At 42.8% G+C, this 15,487-nt stretch overlaps 1 protein-coding gene across 3 annotated transcripts in view; it reads left to right on the forward strand.

Annotated features, from left to right (window-relative positions):
- The window catches only part of GNB1L (G protein subunit beta 1 like), a 44,312-nt gene that overhangs the window by 13,197 nt on the left and 15,628 nt on the right, over positions 1-15,487 (forward strand). For 2 of the 3 annotated variants that reach the window (XM_032705701.1, XM_032705702.1), the window contains exons 2-4: positions 11,248-11,375; positions 11,600-11,725; positions 13,596-13,758. In XM_032705701.1, coding sequence (XP_032561592.1) covers positions 11,260-11,375; positions 11,600-11,725; positions 13,596-13,758 — 405 coding nt within the window. In that variant the 5' untranslated portion in view covers positions 11,248-11,259. Of the gene's footprint in view, positions 1-10,534; positions 10,562-11,247; positions 11,376-11,599; positions 11,726-13,595; positions 13,759-15,487 lie in introns of those variants that run through there. The other variant, XM_032705700.1, reaches the window with a different exon arrangement.

Genomic DNA, 15,487 nt, shown 5'->3' on the forward strand with positions numbered 1-15,487 from the left:
CAGTTATCGGCCTTTTTAGCAGACAAGATCATGCATATTTTAGGAAGAAAGCAATATATTACAATAGAATTGCAATTACTGAGAAATTAGTCACTGATTTGGAATTTCCTTATGAAGTATTTTTTCTCTCCTTTTGGATGTGGTGTCCCTCCAGGACCTGAGCATGAAGGAGATCCCATTGTCCAGTGGGGATGCAGTCAGCAGAGACATTCAGGGATGGATGCTTTGGCACCAGAAGGAGCACTCACTGTGACTTACTGTAGGCAAATGATTTAAAAGTCTAACAACCCTCCATCTTCTCAAATGACTCCTCCTGAGAGCTGTTCTTCCCGCTCTCCACCATACACAGGCTCTGGTCTGCTGAGAAGGATGGGATAAATGTGGTTGCACTTGATAGCATTTATAAGAAGATGTAGCTTTCAATTATTTATTTACTTTTAACGAAAGAGGCCTTTTAATTAGTGTTTAAATATTTATAACAGTTTTATTGTGCTGTAAAATTGGTTATACTTTGATCTAGATTTTCTGGTTTGAGATAATGGGTTGGTAAAAGTTTTCCTAATGAATTTGGTCAGAACATGACATAATCTGATTATCTGCCGAGAGACTGGCACTTCAGTTGCTGCCAGCATGGCAGCCTGGTACAATGGGGGCTGTTCAGCACACGTTCAAAGGCTGCAGTTCAAGTTCAGGGCCGGCAGAATTGTTCAAAGTTTCAAATTAATGCGGTGAAACAGTTGTGCATTTTTCACTACATTTTTGGTCAGGATTAGTTTCTCGTGGATGAGGGGAGTGGAGCCTGAAGTTACATGTGTAAACTGTAACTCTGTTCTGTTGCTTTGGGGTTATTTCTCTCCATTTGCTAAATAATTAGTGTTACTCATTAAAACATAGAGAAAGGACTGATCAGAGCATCACAGACACAGGAAGCAGTCAGGACCAGAAACTGGGAATTAAGCATCATCAGTACTCAACCTGGTAAATGTGGAACCAGTTTTTTATAAATATCCCTCACATTTTAACAGTTTAACTGTTTGACATGTTTAATGTGTAAGCATATGCTCGTATGCTTGGAGATGAGCATATTTAACTAATGCTTTTGTAAAATGGATGTAGATTTATGTGATCAGACTGGCATGGAAGAACAATTATGCATTGTGTCTAAAGTATAAGCTTAGCCTTAAATGTTAAAAAAAAGATTAATTTTTTCATTTGATATTTAGGTAATATTTGCCTTGTAAATGTCATTCCTATTTGCAGTGGAGTTATAGTGATCCCTTTTAGATTTCTTGGACTAAACTGCTCTCCAGAAACTTGGCTTATCCAAATACTTATGCTGTATTGAATAGGCATCCTACCAGACAAATGGCACATACTACTAGTAATTAAGCTTGAATTTGGGGGGAAATTTCATAGCATAAAAATAATAATAACCTGTAACTTTGAGTCATATATTTTAAAGTGATATACATAACACTGTCTTCTATTTCTTTTAATACTGAAGGGGTTCTTGGAGAAAGTAAAATACAAGTACCAAATGGGACAGACTTTACTGAAATGCAATTGCTTCTGAGCTCGAGAGTTCACCTGAGTAAGGATGCAAAGTTTTAACCTAATGAATTGATGCAGACTGTCCACACTGCTTTGTTTCTTAAAACACCCATGGTGCTCAGTGGCCCTGGGAAGGGACTGTCTGTGTCTGGATCAGTGAGTGGAGTCCTAATCCCAGTCCTGTGCCTGTGCCACCTCGGGAGGTCACTCACTGTCCCTGCCCCAGGTTCTGCATCCACAGGGAATGACCCACAGTAATGCTGCTCTTGGAGATGTGTTGTGTTTGCACAGCAGCAGAAACCTTCCAAAGAGAAAATACTTTATGAAATCCTGGTGCAGTGAACCCTGCCAACCCTCCCCCGTGTGAGCAGTCTCACCAATATCATCTGGCACTTTGGGCAGGCGGAGATCAGATCCCGACCTTGGAATGCAAAACATGAGCTGGACACAAGTAGGAATTGCCCTCTTATTTAATATTCCTCCAGTGTTTATGTCAATTTGTCCTGTTTGCTGTTTGCAGTTTCAAAGTATATTTTTTAACTGTTATGAGACAAATGCTGAGAATATAAACACAGGGGGTAGGACAGTACAATATTCTGATACAAATGTAGCTCCCACTTCGGCAATGCTGGTGAAGGACGTAGCCTGTTCAATTAAGTGCAGTGGTTTTTTCCCCTTTTATGAGTATATATTTTGTGAATGTGTTTTGTAGTTGTCTTTTTAACTCTCTGAAATGGGAACTGTATCATTAGTGAAAGGCCATATTTTGGGGAGCACTGTCAGAGCTTGCAGTGCAGTTTAACTGAACTGCCTCCCTCTGCACGGCGTCTGCCCTTGGTAAGGCAGGTACAAGAGCAGGTATTTCATAAGCACAGACAATGTACAGCCAGGAACACAACTGAGGGTTTAAAAGCACATCAAAAGTAGATTGCTTCATTGTGTCTTCAGAAAGAGTCACTGCTCAGGATCTCCTCCCACCAAATGCGCAAGAACTGCGAATTTCAGGGACGTTCACATTAAAAAAATAAAACTTGAGCACTTCTGACTGTAACCATCAGTCATTTTTACCTCAAGTATGGCCAAAGCAAAATAAAATACAACACTGATAGCTCCGTGTGCAATAGAATTTTTGTATGTATTTCTTTTATCAGAGTTTAATCCAAATACAGTATTTATTGAGTAAGAAAAGAATTTATATACTTTTGTTTTAGTTGAATCTAAGGTGACTTGATGCAAAATTAAAATGCAGTGTCTTGTAAAACTTAGAGAGATACTGAAATAATTGTGGTTTTAAGATTAGTATGAAAATGGGCTTTGGTCTCTTTCTCCCTTATTGGAGACTGTGCCAGGTCAGCTCCTGAGCAGATATCAGTGTCAATGGAAACAGCTCCGTTTCTGGGCATGGTCCTGTACATCAGGAATCAATTGATAAGTCATTGTGGGATGTATTTTAGAAGTATAAATTCATTTCCTATAGGTTATGTTTTATTATGTAGTATCATATTACATATACTTTTCCTTAATACTAAAAACTCTTGTTATACTTCACACTTTGAAGAAGAAAGTGTAGAAGACAAAATGTCATATGATTTGTGTTGTGTTTCATGTTCCTATGCCCTGTGGGAGGAAAAGAAAAGTAATAGAACAGACAAATAAATAAAGACGGTGTTGAAACTGGCATGACAGTTTGTGCTCTTGCACAACGGAACTGCAATCAATTTATTGTCTGCATTGGGCAAGTGCCAGAATAACAGTATAATATTATACAAGAGTAGATTAATTAAAGTGTAATTAGAATGGAATAAATTAAACAATCATAAAAGTTTGTCATGGGAAAAATATGTGTTTAGAATTAATTAGTTTTCAAATAAAGTGATATTTTAATTGCTCAGAGTTACAGAATCCTTAATTGCAGACATACAATTCTGGCCCAAATAACTTCAGTTGCTGTAACAACTTGATATATTCCTTCTCTGTCAATTCTTTTTAATAGTTTGTTACTAAACAAGATTATTGCTGGAATGTCTGCTAAAATGTCTGGCGGACGTTTAATGAAGCCCAAGCTATCTGAGGACATTATTAGCTCTTGGAACCACAAGATTTGTGGCTGATGCTGCTCCGTGCAGCGCCCCTAATTAAGGAGGATGGGCAGACAGAGCCCCGTGGCTGACAGATTGCTATGCATGGCTGAGCTACAGGCTGCTCAAAACAGGCTTTTGATGGTCCTTGGCTTATCAATTTTCTGCTAGATTACAATGATTTATCACATGCCCAAACTTAAATTCACGTTAGTTCTGCTGGTATGGAACAGAGACACACTTGTATAAATACTTCTTTTCACTTACATTGTGCTATATAAGTGTATATTCATATTCTTCAACTTTTCAAAGTGATTGGGCATTTGTCATCTTTTTTTCCCCTGATAATTTTATGCAGAGTGTGTTGCAGAGCTGAACTACTATGGGCTTTTATGCTTTCTTTCTCCAAACAAGGCTGGCTGTAGTTACATCTTTGCACTTTCCCAAGCAATTAATGGTTTCAGAAAGTAAAACAGATGGGTGTCTTTTCCCTCATCTGCAAAACGAACCTGTTTATGAAACCCTAGAATTTCATCTGTTTCAGCTGGATTTCAGGCTGTGTTTTAGGCTCCCTTATTAAAAGCTAGTATAATTACATGAGAGGCAGGGGCTCTCATGTTTTCAGACCCCATATTTTTGGCTTCAGTGTATCCATGATATTTGGCTGTCTCCAAAATGTTTACTTCAGTAATATTTGCAATGCCCAAAATGTTTAACTGTGTTAAAAAAGGTCACCCAGCTGATAGCTGAAGGCACATATGTCAGAATGAAAGACTGAAAAAAAATTATCAGTCCGACACAGTGGGAGCATTAGAATGATTAATGTTTATGTTAATTTATGGCTTTTACATATTGATTAATAGCTTTTTGTTTCAGTGACCAAAATGTGTAAGTGGCAATGAGATCCATATGCTAACTCAGTGTCTTGCAAATGATTACAGTGTTCTTAGTTTTGTTCCCATGCTGAATCTGTGTTTTCATTTGGAAAGCAATTGTTGTTCAGTGACTTTTTTTTAACACTTGCAGATGGAGGTATTTGCAAGTGGACCTCGAGATGCAGCCCGGGCTTTCAGTATTCCTGAAGGTTACACACATTTATACACGTTTTTCTTGCAAACTTCATTCCCTAACATGGTAATATGTTGTGTTTTAGCCTCGCTCAGGTAAGGAATGCTGGCAGAGAAGGTGCTCACCCTGGGAGGAGCCATTACCTGGGTGAAATCATGAAATGGGTTGTGTTGCAGGATGGGTATTTGTCATTTGCTTTCCGGCTCCCAGAAGGTTTCTTGGCACATCACCAATTGCTGATAAGCAGTTTTGTTTGCTATCTGTCCATTGACTATTACAATTAAAATGTGGAAACTTCCGTCATTCGTTGTCTAAATGTCAGGAGAGAGGGTAATTTTGGGGTCTCCTGAGAAAGGATGAAGTCCTGACTTCCCTTGAAGTCAGTGGGAAATGGAAGTTCTCAGCACTTCTCCAAGGGAGACTTTGGAAGTGTTTTCTGTCCTTGTTAGTCATTAGAAATTATTTGGTGAGTATTTAGAACGAAAGCTCTGACAGTGTTCGGTGTTCCCAACCTGTAAGAGGAAGGGCTCTTGTCAGCTGCAGTGCTGGCTGTGTGGCAGCAGATTTATGGTCTCAGCTCGTCCAGGATTGTACAACCAGGTCGTATAAATCACTGCATTCCCTCTGACATGGACGTGTCACTAACCAGCAAGGTTTGCAAGCAAGATAGAAACCTATCTCCAGTGTCTGGGCACTGTATTTTCTGGTGCAAGCACAAGCACACTAATGAACACTCCCAGTCCATTGGTGTGATTTTTAAAAAATTATTATTGTTATTTTTATCATAATTATTTTAGGGTTTGAAGTCACAAATACACATCACTGTGCTAATCTCTACTTTGGTAGTTGTAATTAGTAATGTGAAAAATAACCAATTAAAAAGAAGGCATTTGGTTATCCTTCTGAAAATTAGGAGTGCTGTATTAGTACATTTACTGGCTAAATCAAAAATTTCTACTACTTCTAATTTCTGTTTTACATCAATTTCCCGATTTAAAGATTTCTACTGATTGCTTCCACTTGAAATAATTTTTTTTTAATTAGCTCTAAATAAAGCCTAGAAATGTAATAAATTTTCTATCTCAGTTTAGCACCAAGGATAGAAATGAGAGTTTTAAATTGAGAGCTGCATTGTTATTTGACTGACAAATGACTTTTCATATATTCTGGGGCTCTGACCTTTGCAACTATTTGTGTAGCGCTCCCACACCTCTCGATCAAGGCTCTGCTGCTTTTACTTTTACCAGTGCATGTTTCTGTCTTTGCAAACAACAGACATGCCGTGTGTTTTGAGCAACTGCAGTGAGAATGCAAAAAGCAGGAGGGCCTGGCTTCGGGATTTTCATTCTTCCCTAAGTGTTTGTATGTGGTAGCTTGTTACAGGACCCCAAAAGGCATTTCTTGGTCCGCTCAGTTACTCTGCACCTCAGGTGCATGGAGATTTCTTCAGATGACTGTCTCACAACATCCCTTTGTATTGCTGACTTCCCTGTTCCAGTGTGTTCTATCATTTTTTGGTTTGTACATGCAAAACCAAAAGCTGGGCTTAAAAACTTGTCAGAGCATGTCTGAAGAATTGTTTACCGACCTATAGACCTGCTTTGAGACCATTTGTACAATAACCTACTAAAATTCACTTTTGCAGTCAGATGAGGTGAACTTTAACTCATTCAGCTCGTGTGGATTTGTCTGGCATCTCTCGTGATGATGTGTGGAAACGCTACTCATTAAATGGGTTCTTGTAGCCCTTAAATGCTGCTCTCCAGTTCCCTGTAATTGCTTGGGCTGAGAGTGGTTCCTGTTTCACCGCTGTGAAACCTCCTCGTCTGCAGGGGTTGGAGGCTGGAGCTGTGGGAATGCTGTGTTTGGAAAGCTCGTCCCGCAGGGATCCCCGCTGGATGTGAGCAGTGGAGGTTGCGATGGAATGGGAGACACAGAGCTGTTGGTGTTGCACTGTTACCCTGAGAGAGGGTTCCTCTGCTGTGGCAGTGTGTGCCCCCTTCCCAAAGCCCTGGTGCCCCCTTCCCAAAGCCCTGGTGCCCCCTTCCCAAAGCCCTGGTGCCCCATTCCCAAAGCCCTGGTGCCCCATTCCCAAAGCCCTGGTGCCCCCTTCCCAAAGCCCTGGTGCCGCGGAGCGTCCCGGCCGGGCAGGGTGGGCAGGGGGCACGGGACTGCAGCCTGGGAAAGGGCTTTGGGATGGGGGGAAAAGACACACAGCCTGCAAGGGGGCAAGGACAATTTATTCACATCTTCCTGAACTCATTCTTTGCTCTGGTTTTCCTTTGGGAGGGTGGCACCTGGTAGACTAGGAATTTTCAAAAAATAACAGGGATTTCATATATCTGTTTGTGAGCACACCTGGATGTGTTGGATATTTTGCAGTAGTAATTATGTCTGCACACCTGCTGGTTTCAGTCCCAAAACAGTTTGCCAGACATGCCTAGAGAGATTTATTTCTCCTATACCTGAAAAAGCTCTTTTACCACTGAGTTTTTACTATTCTAAATAAGCCTAAAGAAAAAAAAAAGAGGATTTTTTTTCTTGTCTTTGCTTGAGCCGTTGGTATCTCAAACTGAACTGTGGAGTTTGTTAGGGGGAGGAGGGTGTTTGGATGATATTTTAATAGCAATTTGTTTTTGCTTCAATGTGTGATAGAAATACAAGTGACAGGAGTGGGAACAGGAGAGTTGCTGAATTCTGCTGGAATTTTTCCTGTGGGAATCTGTTAATGTTTTTAATTCTCTGAGAGATTTTTCTAAGGTAATCCTTTTGACATTTACATATTTTAAATGACTCTCATTAAATAAAAGCTTAACTTTTTTATATCGAATGCTGAAGTGATGATACTGGAATACCACTGCATAGAAATTCAAATGGTTTGAGGATTATTCTAATTGCCACCTAAGCAAAGTAAGATTTGTGAGGGATATTAGTAGAGAATTGTTCTCTAAAATAACGTAAGTTTGAAGGAAGTTTGATTGTTCTGGCATTTAGCAGATGCATTTTTTTAGACCAAACCCTTTTTGGTTTTAATGCACGGTGCACTTGGCTGTTTGCTAATTGAAGCCCTCGTTTGGACAAGCGCGGCTTCCACTCCTCACTCGGAGCAAATGTGAGCTGTGCAGGAGCCCCGGGCTGTCACCCTGTAACAGTCCTCGGCCCTGTCTGTGTCCCCAGGGGTGGCTCAGCCCCTGCAGGAGGATGCTGAGACAGGCAGGGAGGGCTGGAAGAAATAAGAAGTGGAACATCTTTTCAGAAGAAAGAGCGGGATGGTGAGTGTTGCATCTCTTGCAGGGGACACCCTCTTGCAAGCAAATACTGCCATAAGAAAATGATTCCTGTATTCGTGTCTTTGAACTCCTTTCCCAGGAGGCAGGAGGCACAGCATGAGGAGATCTCTGGGACATACATACAGTGTAGCCCTTTTAAAACATACAGTGTAGCCCTGCTTTTCAATGAACTTCCTTCTGTAGGTTGCACTTCGCTTGTTCAAGCCCTTGAGCCAGAATTTGCTCTCAGACCAGACTAAATACTAAGCAAATTCATTTAATTAAATTTGTTGCAGATATCCTCAGTTAAGAAGAACAGATTGGTCTCCCTGAGGCTAGATGGCATTAACAAGAAAATAAATGTTGTGCTAATTAGAGAACTCATTTTCAGACACCTGGGGTGAAACTTTAAAAAGTCCTAGAGATGCAGGATTGAAAATTCATTTGGAAATGAGTCTTAGGCTTCTAAATCACTTAGGCACTTTTGAAAAATTTACCCAGAGGCTTTAACCATCTCACAATCGTCATATTTAGCATGTTTGTAGCTGTCTGCTCAGCAAAGCACAGTGTAACCATTATCTGTTCCTATCAGTGCACCACAAGGTAGTTCATTATCCCTGGAAGTAAGGGAGAGACTGAGCTACCTGCTGAGCTGAAGGTAGGCTGAATATCATTGTTTTGAGGATGCTGTGTGTCAACAGGAACAGACTGATGCTTTCTTGGAGTCGTTAAAGCACTGGTGCACTAAATGTCCATCTATTTGCAACCTCATGGGACTTTCTGTACCTAAGAACTTTTAATTAAATCTTAGTCTTTAGTGACTTGTCCAAGCTCCTGGATAAAGACAGCACAGATGCAATTTTATAGTTCAGCACTTGCTGGAAGGAAAATGAGATGCTTAATACTGTCACACTGCCATTCATCTGCCACATCGTGATAGGAAGTAATAAGGAGTCATAAGCTCAATAAAAATTAGGTTTAATATTAAGCCAAATTTCCAGATTCACATATATGATTAGCAGAAAAGTAAGGAAAGAACCAGGCTCCAAGGAGCAAAAAGTCCCTTCATTTGCTTACATCTCAGAAGTATGTTTTCAGTAGTTGGTTTTTTCTCTTGTAACCGCTCTGAGGATTGTTCTGAACCCTCCTCCTTGTAAAGACATGCATTAGTAGCGTCTGTTTGATGCCAGGTAAAGCCTTCCCACAGCCACGCCCACACTGCTGTCTGTCAGCAGAAACCTGTGGGGGGGTAATTAGAAAAACGCTGTTAAAAGCCTGCCTTGTAATCCCAGCTGGCCCCTGGGCTGGCTCGGCTCTGCCTCGTGCTGAGCACAGGGAGTGCTGCACCCTCGGACCAGCCCCCAGCTCCTCACACTGACAGGGCTCCACAAAGGGGGGGCTGAGGGCACCAGCACAGCTGGGGTGCCCAGAGAGGGACCCCTGGGCACAGAATCCTCACTCTCACAGGTTTGTAACCCAGGGTACAGGTGTACCATGGTACAGATGGGCACCTGGGAGCTGGATCTCGCCATGGGGCCAACCTGTACATCGTGTAATGCCTGTCAGGAGTGTGGATCAGCCGACAGCATCATAAACCAGATGAGTCAGGGCCCTAAAACACGGAGGGGATCCACTGAGCTCATCATTCTCATACCTAATTACACAGTGCTATTGAGAGAGAACTGCACATTATGCTGCACATTATGTTTCATCACTAGTTCTAAAAGATAATTGCATTTAATTAGGACCTATAGATACCATGGTGATTACTGATCTATAAACACTCAAGGTAGACCTGCAAATGAGGTGCAACAGCAAGTGCATCCACTGAACACGATTCAAAAGCCGATGCTGAGGGGGATGACGAACAGTTGAGCTGTTTTACATGGAACTTGTAGCTCTAGTGCTCTGTTCTGATTCTCTGCAATCCCTCTGCTGTGAGCCAGCAGGCAGACAAACACCTGCTGATCTTCCTTACTGAATTTAGCAAAGTTTTTGTCTAATCTGGGGTAATACATGCATGAGTAGGCAAAAGTGACAAGAGTTGACATCTGTAGTGGCGAAAGATGACCTTTTCTGTGTGAAGTCAGGTCAGAAATGAAGAAGCAAACATAAAGCATAGCTAGTAATGCCACAGATAAGGCAGTAAACACTTTTCGTGGTGAAAATATTTTTTGTAATGGACATTATAACGCATTTTCCAATGAATTGCAAATTGCAGTTCCAGTCAAAGAAGCTGCTGGTTCCCTTGTCCCAGGACAGGTCTGGAGGGTCATTTGCAGCAAGTCAGAGCACAGAGAAGTCATTCTCGTCCTTCTCTGGTGCTTGTGCAGAGCTGCCTGTGCAGGTGTTCTGTGACTGGAAATACCTGGCGAGGGTGCCAGGGCAGGGACAGCTGCCTGTGGGAATGGCACGGGCTGGGTTTGTGGGAATGGCACAGGCTGGGCCTGTGGGAATGGCACGGGCTGTCCCTGGGAGCTCATCAGGAACTGTCCTTTGTGTTTCCCACATGGGACAGGGCAGCTCCTTCCCCAGACACCAGTCCTGTTCTGTGCTGAGCCCGACCACCTTTGAACCAATGACATGAAGCTGAAGGTATCCATCCCTTTTGATCCTTTAGGGAATACAAACTGCTTGGAATAAAATGTTTAACACAGTAGTCACTCAGTGTGAAATACTGCATTTCTTTTTTCCTGTAACCGTGCTTGGAACCAAAAATTCAAGCACTCAAGAGTAATGGAATTCTTGTGTGCACCAGAACTCCAGTCTCATCAGAAGTCCTTTGCAGTTGATATGTTCACTGCAGTGCTTTTCTGGAAACGGTTGTGAGGGGAAACACAGAAGTAGTATTTTTATGGGGAGGAAGGGGAAAGACTTAGCCAAGGGGCTAAAGGGAATGATGAATTGCTTGCCCACTGAAATTATGGGTATCCAGTTTCTTGTGTTGTGTGGCTCTTGCCTTTTGCAGCAGGGAGAACAGGTGACCAATTTTGTATTTCCGAGACTGTGAGGGGGGTGTGTGTGGCCAGCTCAGCACCTCCCTGACAGAGCAGTGCAGCAAAGAGCAGGCTGGACACTGCTTCACAGCTGCTGTTCAGAGGAAATGCTTTACCCTGAGCTGTGTGGCAAATAGAAATAACATTCAGTAATGATAATTCAAAGAGCAAAGGGACCAGGAAAAGCAACATCCTGCTCAGAATATATTCAAAGTTGTCATTTCACTTTACCTTTCATTTTGCCTTCCCCTCGCTAATATCTGTGTCTTCTTCTCACCCCCACAGTTCATTGCTGGGATGGCTCTGCCACCTCCAGATCCCCAGTTTGTGCTCAGAGGTACCAGTGCTGCCATCCACACTCTGCACTTCTCCTGTGGAGGCCGAGAACCCGATCCCCCTGTTCTGTTCTCTGGGTAAGGAAACCAGGATTTCTGGCTGCTCTCAGTGTGCTCGTTTCCTTTTAAAAACAAGTGTATTCTTTTGACAAAGTGTGTCTGGAGAAAACAGCAACGTGTGGTTGTGAATGATGGGTGTGCTGTCTGTGCACACACCTTCAGTTTTGGAAACAAAACAAAAAGCATCAGACTGATCACCTGAATGCAGTGGTCACACTAAAACCATCTGTTCCTATTGCCAGCTCTGAGAACGGGCTCATCCATGTCTGGAACCTGAAAACACACAGAGTGGACACAGCACTGGATGGCCATGGACGAAAATCTGTCTACTGGGTGGAGACAATGGGTGGTAAAGACAGACTCCTCAGGTGAGCAAAGCAGAGGAGAACCAGGGAAATAGTTCTTGTCTCTGGGATGGACACGACTGAAGGGAAAAAAGTCCCGTAATTCAGGAGTCACTGAAAGTCTCCCCAACACGTGTTGTACAAAAATACAGAGAAACTCTAGAATGAAAAGTGGGGGGAAAATAGAAATTATTTCTTTTTGATGTGTGTGTTATGACATCACAACAACTTGGGATCCACAGTGCCTTTCTTACTGCACTGAGATCAGGGGCGGTGTTTGGGTAAAGGAAATACATTTGGATTTGAAGTTGACAAACCTTTCACAGCTGGTTCTCAGGGAATATTGATATAAAGAGTTTGTGAATAAAGGGGAGGGAGAAAAGGGAAAGAAGGAAGAGAAGAATCAGAGATGGAGAGTGGAAGACTGAAAATGAGCAAGAATGCTGAGTTTCATGCCTTTGCTTTGTTGCAAAATATCCTCTTGTTTAGCAAGGGGAGGTTGGGTAGATTTGTGTATTTTGGATTAGACAGGTGATCTAGAGTAGATGCCAAAGTGTCTGTATGATTAGGAGGTGTTCTGACATGTTTATCTAGAGAAGACATCTCATAATATACGTGGAACTCATTAGCATTTATATTTCTTATCTGCCTAGGTACAATTCTCAACACTCTTCCCCATAAAATCATATTGAATGAACATTGTTTGTATAATTATAGAGTTCTTCCATACCTCTATTTCTGCTGTATAGTTATAACAGTTCACATAGCAGTGCAATTTTAGGACAGCAGGTACCTGTATTTTGGATTTCTCTCTTCTAAAGCTAAATCACAACAATTTCTTGCAGCACCACATTGTTTGTATTCCCAGTGCTGTAAATGTTGTGTCAGCTTGTCACTCAGCTGAACAGTAGGTGGGAGTTTCTGTATTGACTGAAGAAGTCCCAACAGTCTGCAGATTCACATCTCCTCTGTTTTGGTTTCATACTTCATCAGGTGATCCAGTTAATTAAAGTAACACATGGAGAAGGGATTTTTGGTGACTCCTTGGCCCAGGGGTAGCATGAGGACATGTGTCCTGTGCTCCTGTAGTTTATGGACTGGAAGTTTCTCCACAGCGGTACCTTGTTCCAGAGGCAGTGGGATCCCAGAACCCTGCAGCAATTCCTGCTGTGCCCTTTGGGCTCCTGGGCCAGGAGAGCCCCCAAGGGCTGTGCCCAGAGTCAGAGTGAGCTGCACTTGTGCCTCAGGGCTCTGGGGGGTGTTTGAGCCACAGCATTCAACATTTGGTGTTTAATTGCTGCCAGTCCCTCTCCTGTCGTGTCTCCACACGTGGCAGTCCTGCCAGCCCTCTGCCCTCCCTGTGCCTGTGGGACATTGCCCACTGAATAACTGTAGCTTTTTATTTATCTCTGACGCCCTCTGTGTTGTCTTGCTGTTTGTCTTTCAGCTGTCAACACATGACATTTCCATTTCATTGCTAGGGTGAACGAATGTTACATGTGTGGCTCTCTGGGTACTTTTGTTTCCTCTTAAATTAGATCTGATTAATGGTAAAATATAAGTCTTTTGATTGTGAATATGTTCAAATGCTCATGAGACTTTATAAATACATGCATACACATAAATAGCATAACTGGGCTCGCTCAAGCCTCTCTCCACATGGCAACAGCCCCCTGGGACTGCAGGGTGTCAGCCTGGCTCTCAGGCCCTCCCTCCTCCCAGCCAGTCCTGCAGGACACCGAGTTCCCCCGTTAATTACAGACCCCATTAACAACCCCCAGCTGGACTGAGCTCAGTGCACTCCTGCCTGGGCCAGTCCCAGTCTGAGCTGCTGCCCTGCAGGCAGAGGGCTCCTGGGACCTGCAGCTCACGGATGTGTGTGTCACTGTCACAGCCAGGGTCGGGACCAGAGGATCTGCCTGTGGGATTTAGCAGAGGGCCGGACCTCGGTGACGGACTCTGTCTGCACGGAGCACGTGGGATTCTGCAGGTGCTCCCTGGTGCAGCTGGCCCAGGGACGCTGGCTGATGGCCACGGCAGCCAAAGGCCTGCAGGAGGTAGGACATGTCTCTTTTTCTGGTTGCCTTTGTTACTGAAATGACATCGTTCAGGAGGGGAGCTCTCGAATTCTCTGCTCGAGAGGGCAGCACAAGAAATCTTTGGGGTTCTAATCATTAATTTTACTGCCACAAAGATGACTGAATTCTATAACTCCTGCTCTAATGACAAGGACACCAGCCCGAGGTTTGTCTGACACTTAAGTATTTGCAGTGACTGCTGGTCTTCACATGCAGGAGTTTTGAAAACTCTTCTGGTGCTGCTGGACACTGGGAACAGGAGTCCTTGTGGGGAACTCCTGGTCAGCAGGTCTGCCATCAGGTGGAGGTGTTCAGCTCCCCTCTGGGCAGGGGAGGGGCAGCTCATTTGTAACATGATCCGGGGTCTTTCACCCCGGGCTAATTCCTTCCCTGGGACTGGGGCTGGAAACAGTTGAATTACGATTAGTGGCCAGAGGTTTGCTCAGTGTGAGATAATTGCAGGGTCCGCTTCAATTCCTACTGAAATGTCCACATCTGATACCACTGGCACTGCACTCACTGACTGACAGCTTTGTTGGCAACTTCCACTTCTGCTTTGTAGAAATCATAGCTTTGTTTTCTACAAAGGACTGTTTTGAGGACATCATATTAAAAGAAATTATGTCAAATACTTGACATCAAAATACCAAAAAAGTGGCATAAATATGAAAAGAAATATTGTAGCTCACTACAACTTGTTGATGAGCATAAAAGTTCAGATGCTTTTCTGGTCTGTATCTTGAAACTAAAAGTTGCATATTTTATACACATGAAGTAATAAGTGCCTGTATTGCAAGAAAATATGAACTCTTTATTATTCAGAAGTTAAGCACATATCTAAGTACTTTGCTGGCTCACAGCCAGATTGTTCAGCCTTTCACAGCACTAAGCCTGCAGACACAACCACTGCACCAGTAAGTACAACCACCCTGTGCCATACCTTGTTCTGATCAAACAAAGAACTCCCTCCATTTTGCTCAGTAATGTATCAGTTAAACAAAACTGACAAGTGCATTCTGGGGTAAAAATTAAATACTCATCTGACCCAAACAGGACACCCCGGGCTCGCTCACAACTCATCCCTGGTTTGTTCTCATTTGTTTGCTTGGGCCCTGCAGGGGAGGGTGATTTGCTGGCTCCTCAGGTAGAAGAGTCCCACTCTCGTGTGCCCCTTGCACTGGAACCGTGTCACGTTTCCATAAATTCACAGGAGCTCCCATAATATACAGTCCTTCCAAATAGGCAGCACTGTGTGAGACGCAGTACATTTCCAGCTTATGATTAAAATTAAGACTTAATAAGTGTTTATGCTTGGCTGGTGCCCAAAAAAAGAGTAATTTTGTCTTAAAGCAGGTTCAGTCCATAAATAATGAGATCTGAACAGGCATTTATTTGTTCATGATTGCATTTAAATCACCAATTATGAGTTACACGCACTTTTCTTGCCAATTTGCCAGAAACATGTTAAAAGCTTTATTAATGTAAAAAAGAAAAAGGGTGTGTTTCCTTGTGGCCAGCTTTAGCCACCCAGGAACACTATTAACCTCAGGCAAAGGCAAATCTTTCTTCTATTAAGCAAAACCAACATAAACACAGCACTTCAAGTTTTAGGTTACAGTTGTCAAAATATATGAAATAGTATTTATTTCTAAGTCTCAGTTACTTTTAATGCAGACAGCCTCTGGAACTGTCAGTCCAGCACAGGCAG

Source organism: Chiroxiphia lanceolata, chromosome 18, assembly GCF_009829145.1.
Source record: "Chiroxiphia lanceolata isolate bChiLan1 chromosome 18, bChiLan1.pri, whole genome shotgun sequence".
In the NCBI taxonomy this organism is placed as follows: domain Eukaryota; kingdom Metazoa; phylum Chordata; class Aves; order Passeriformes; family Pipridae; genus Chiroxiphia; species Chiroxiphia lanceolata.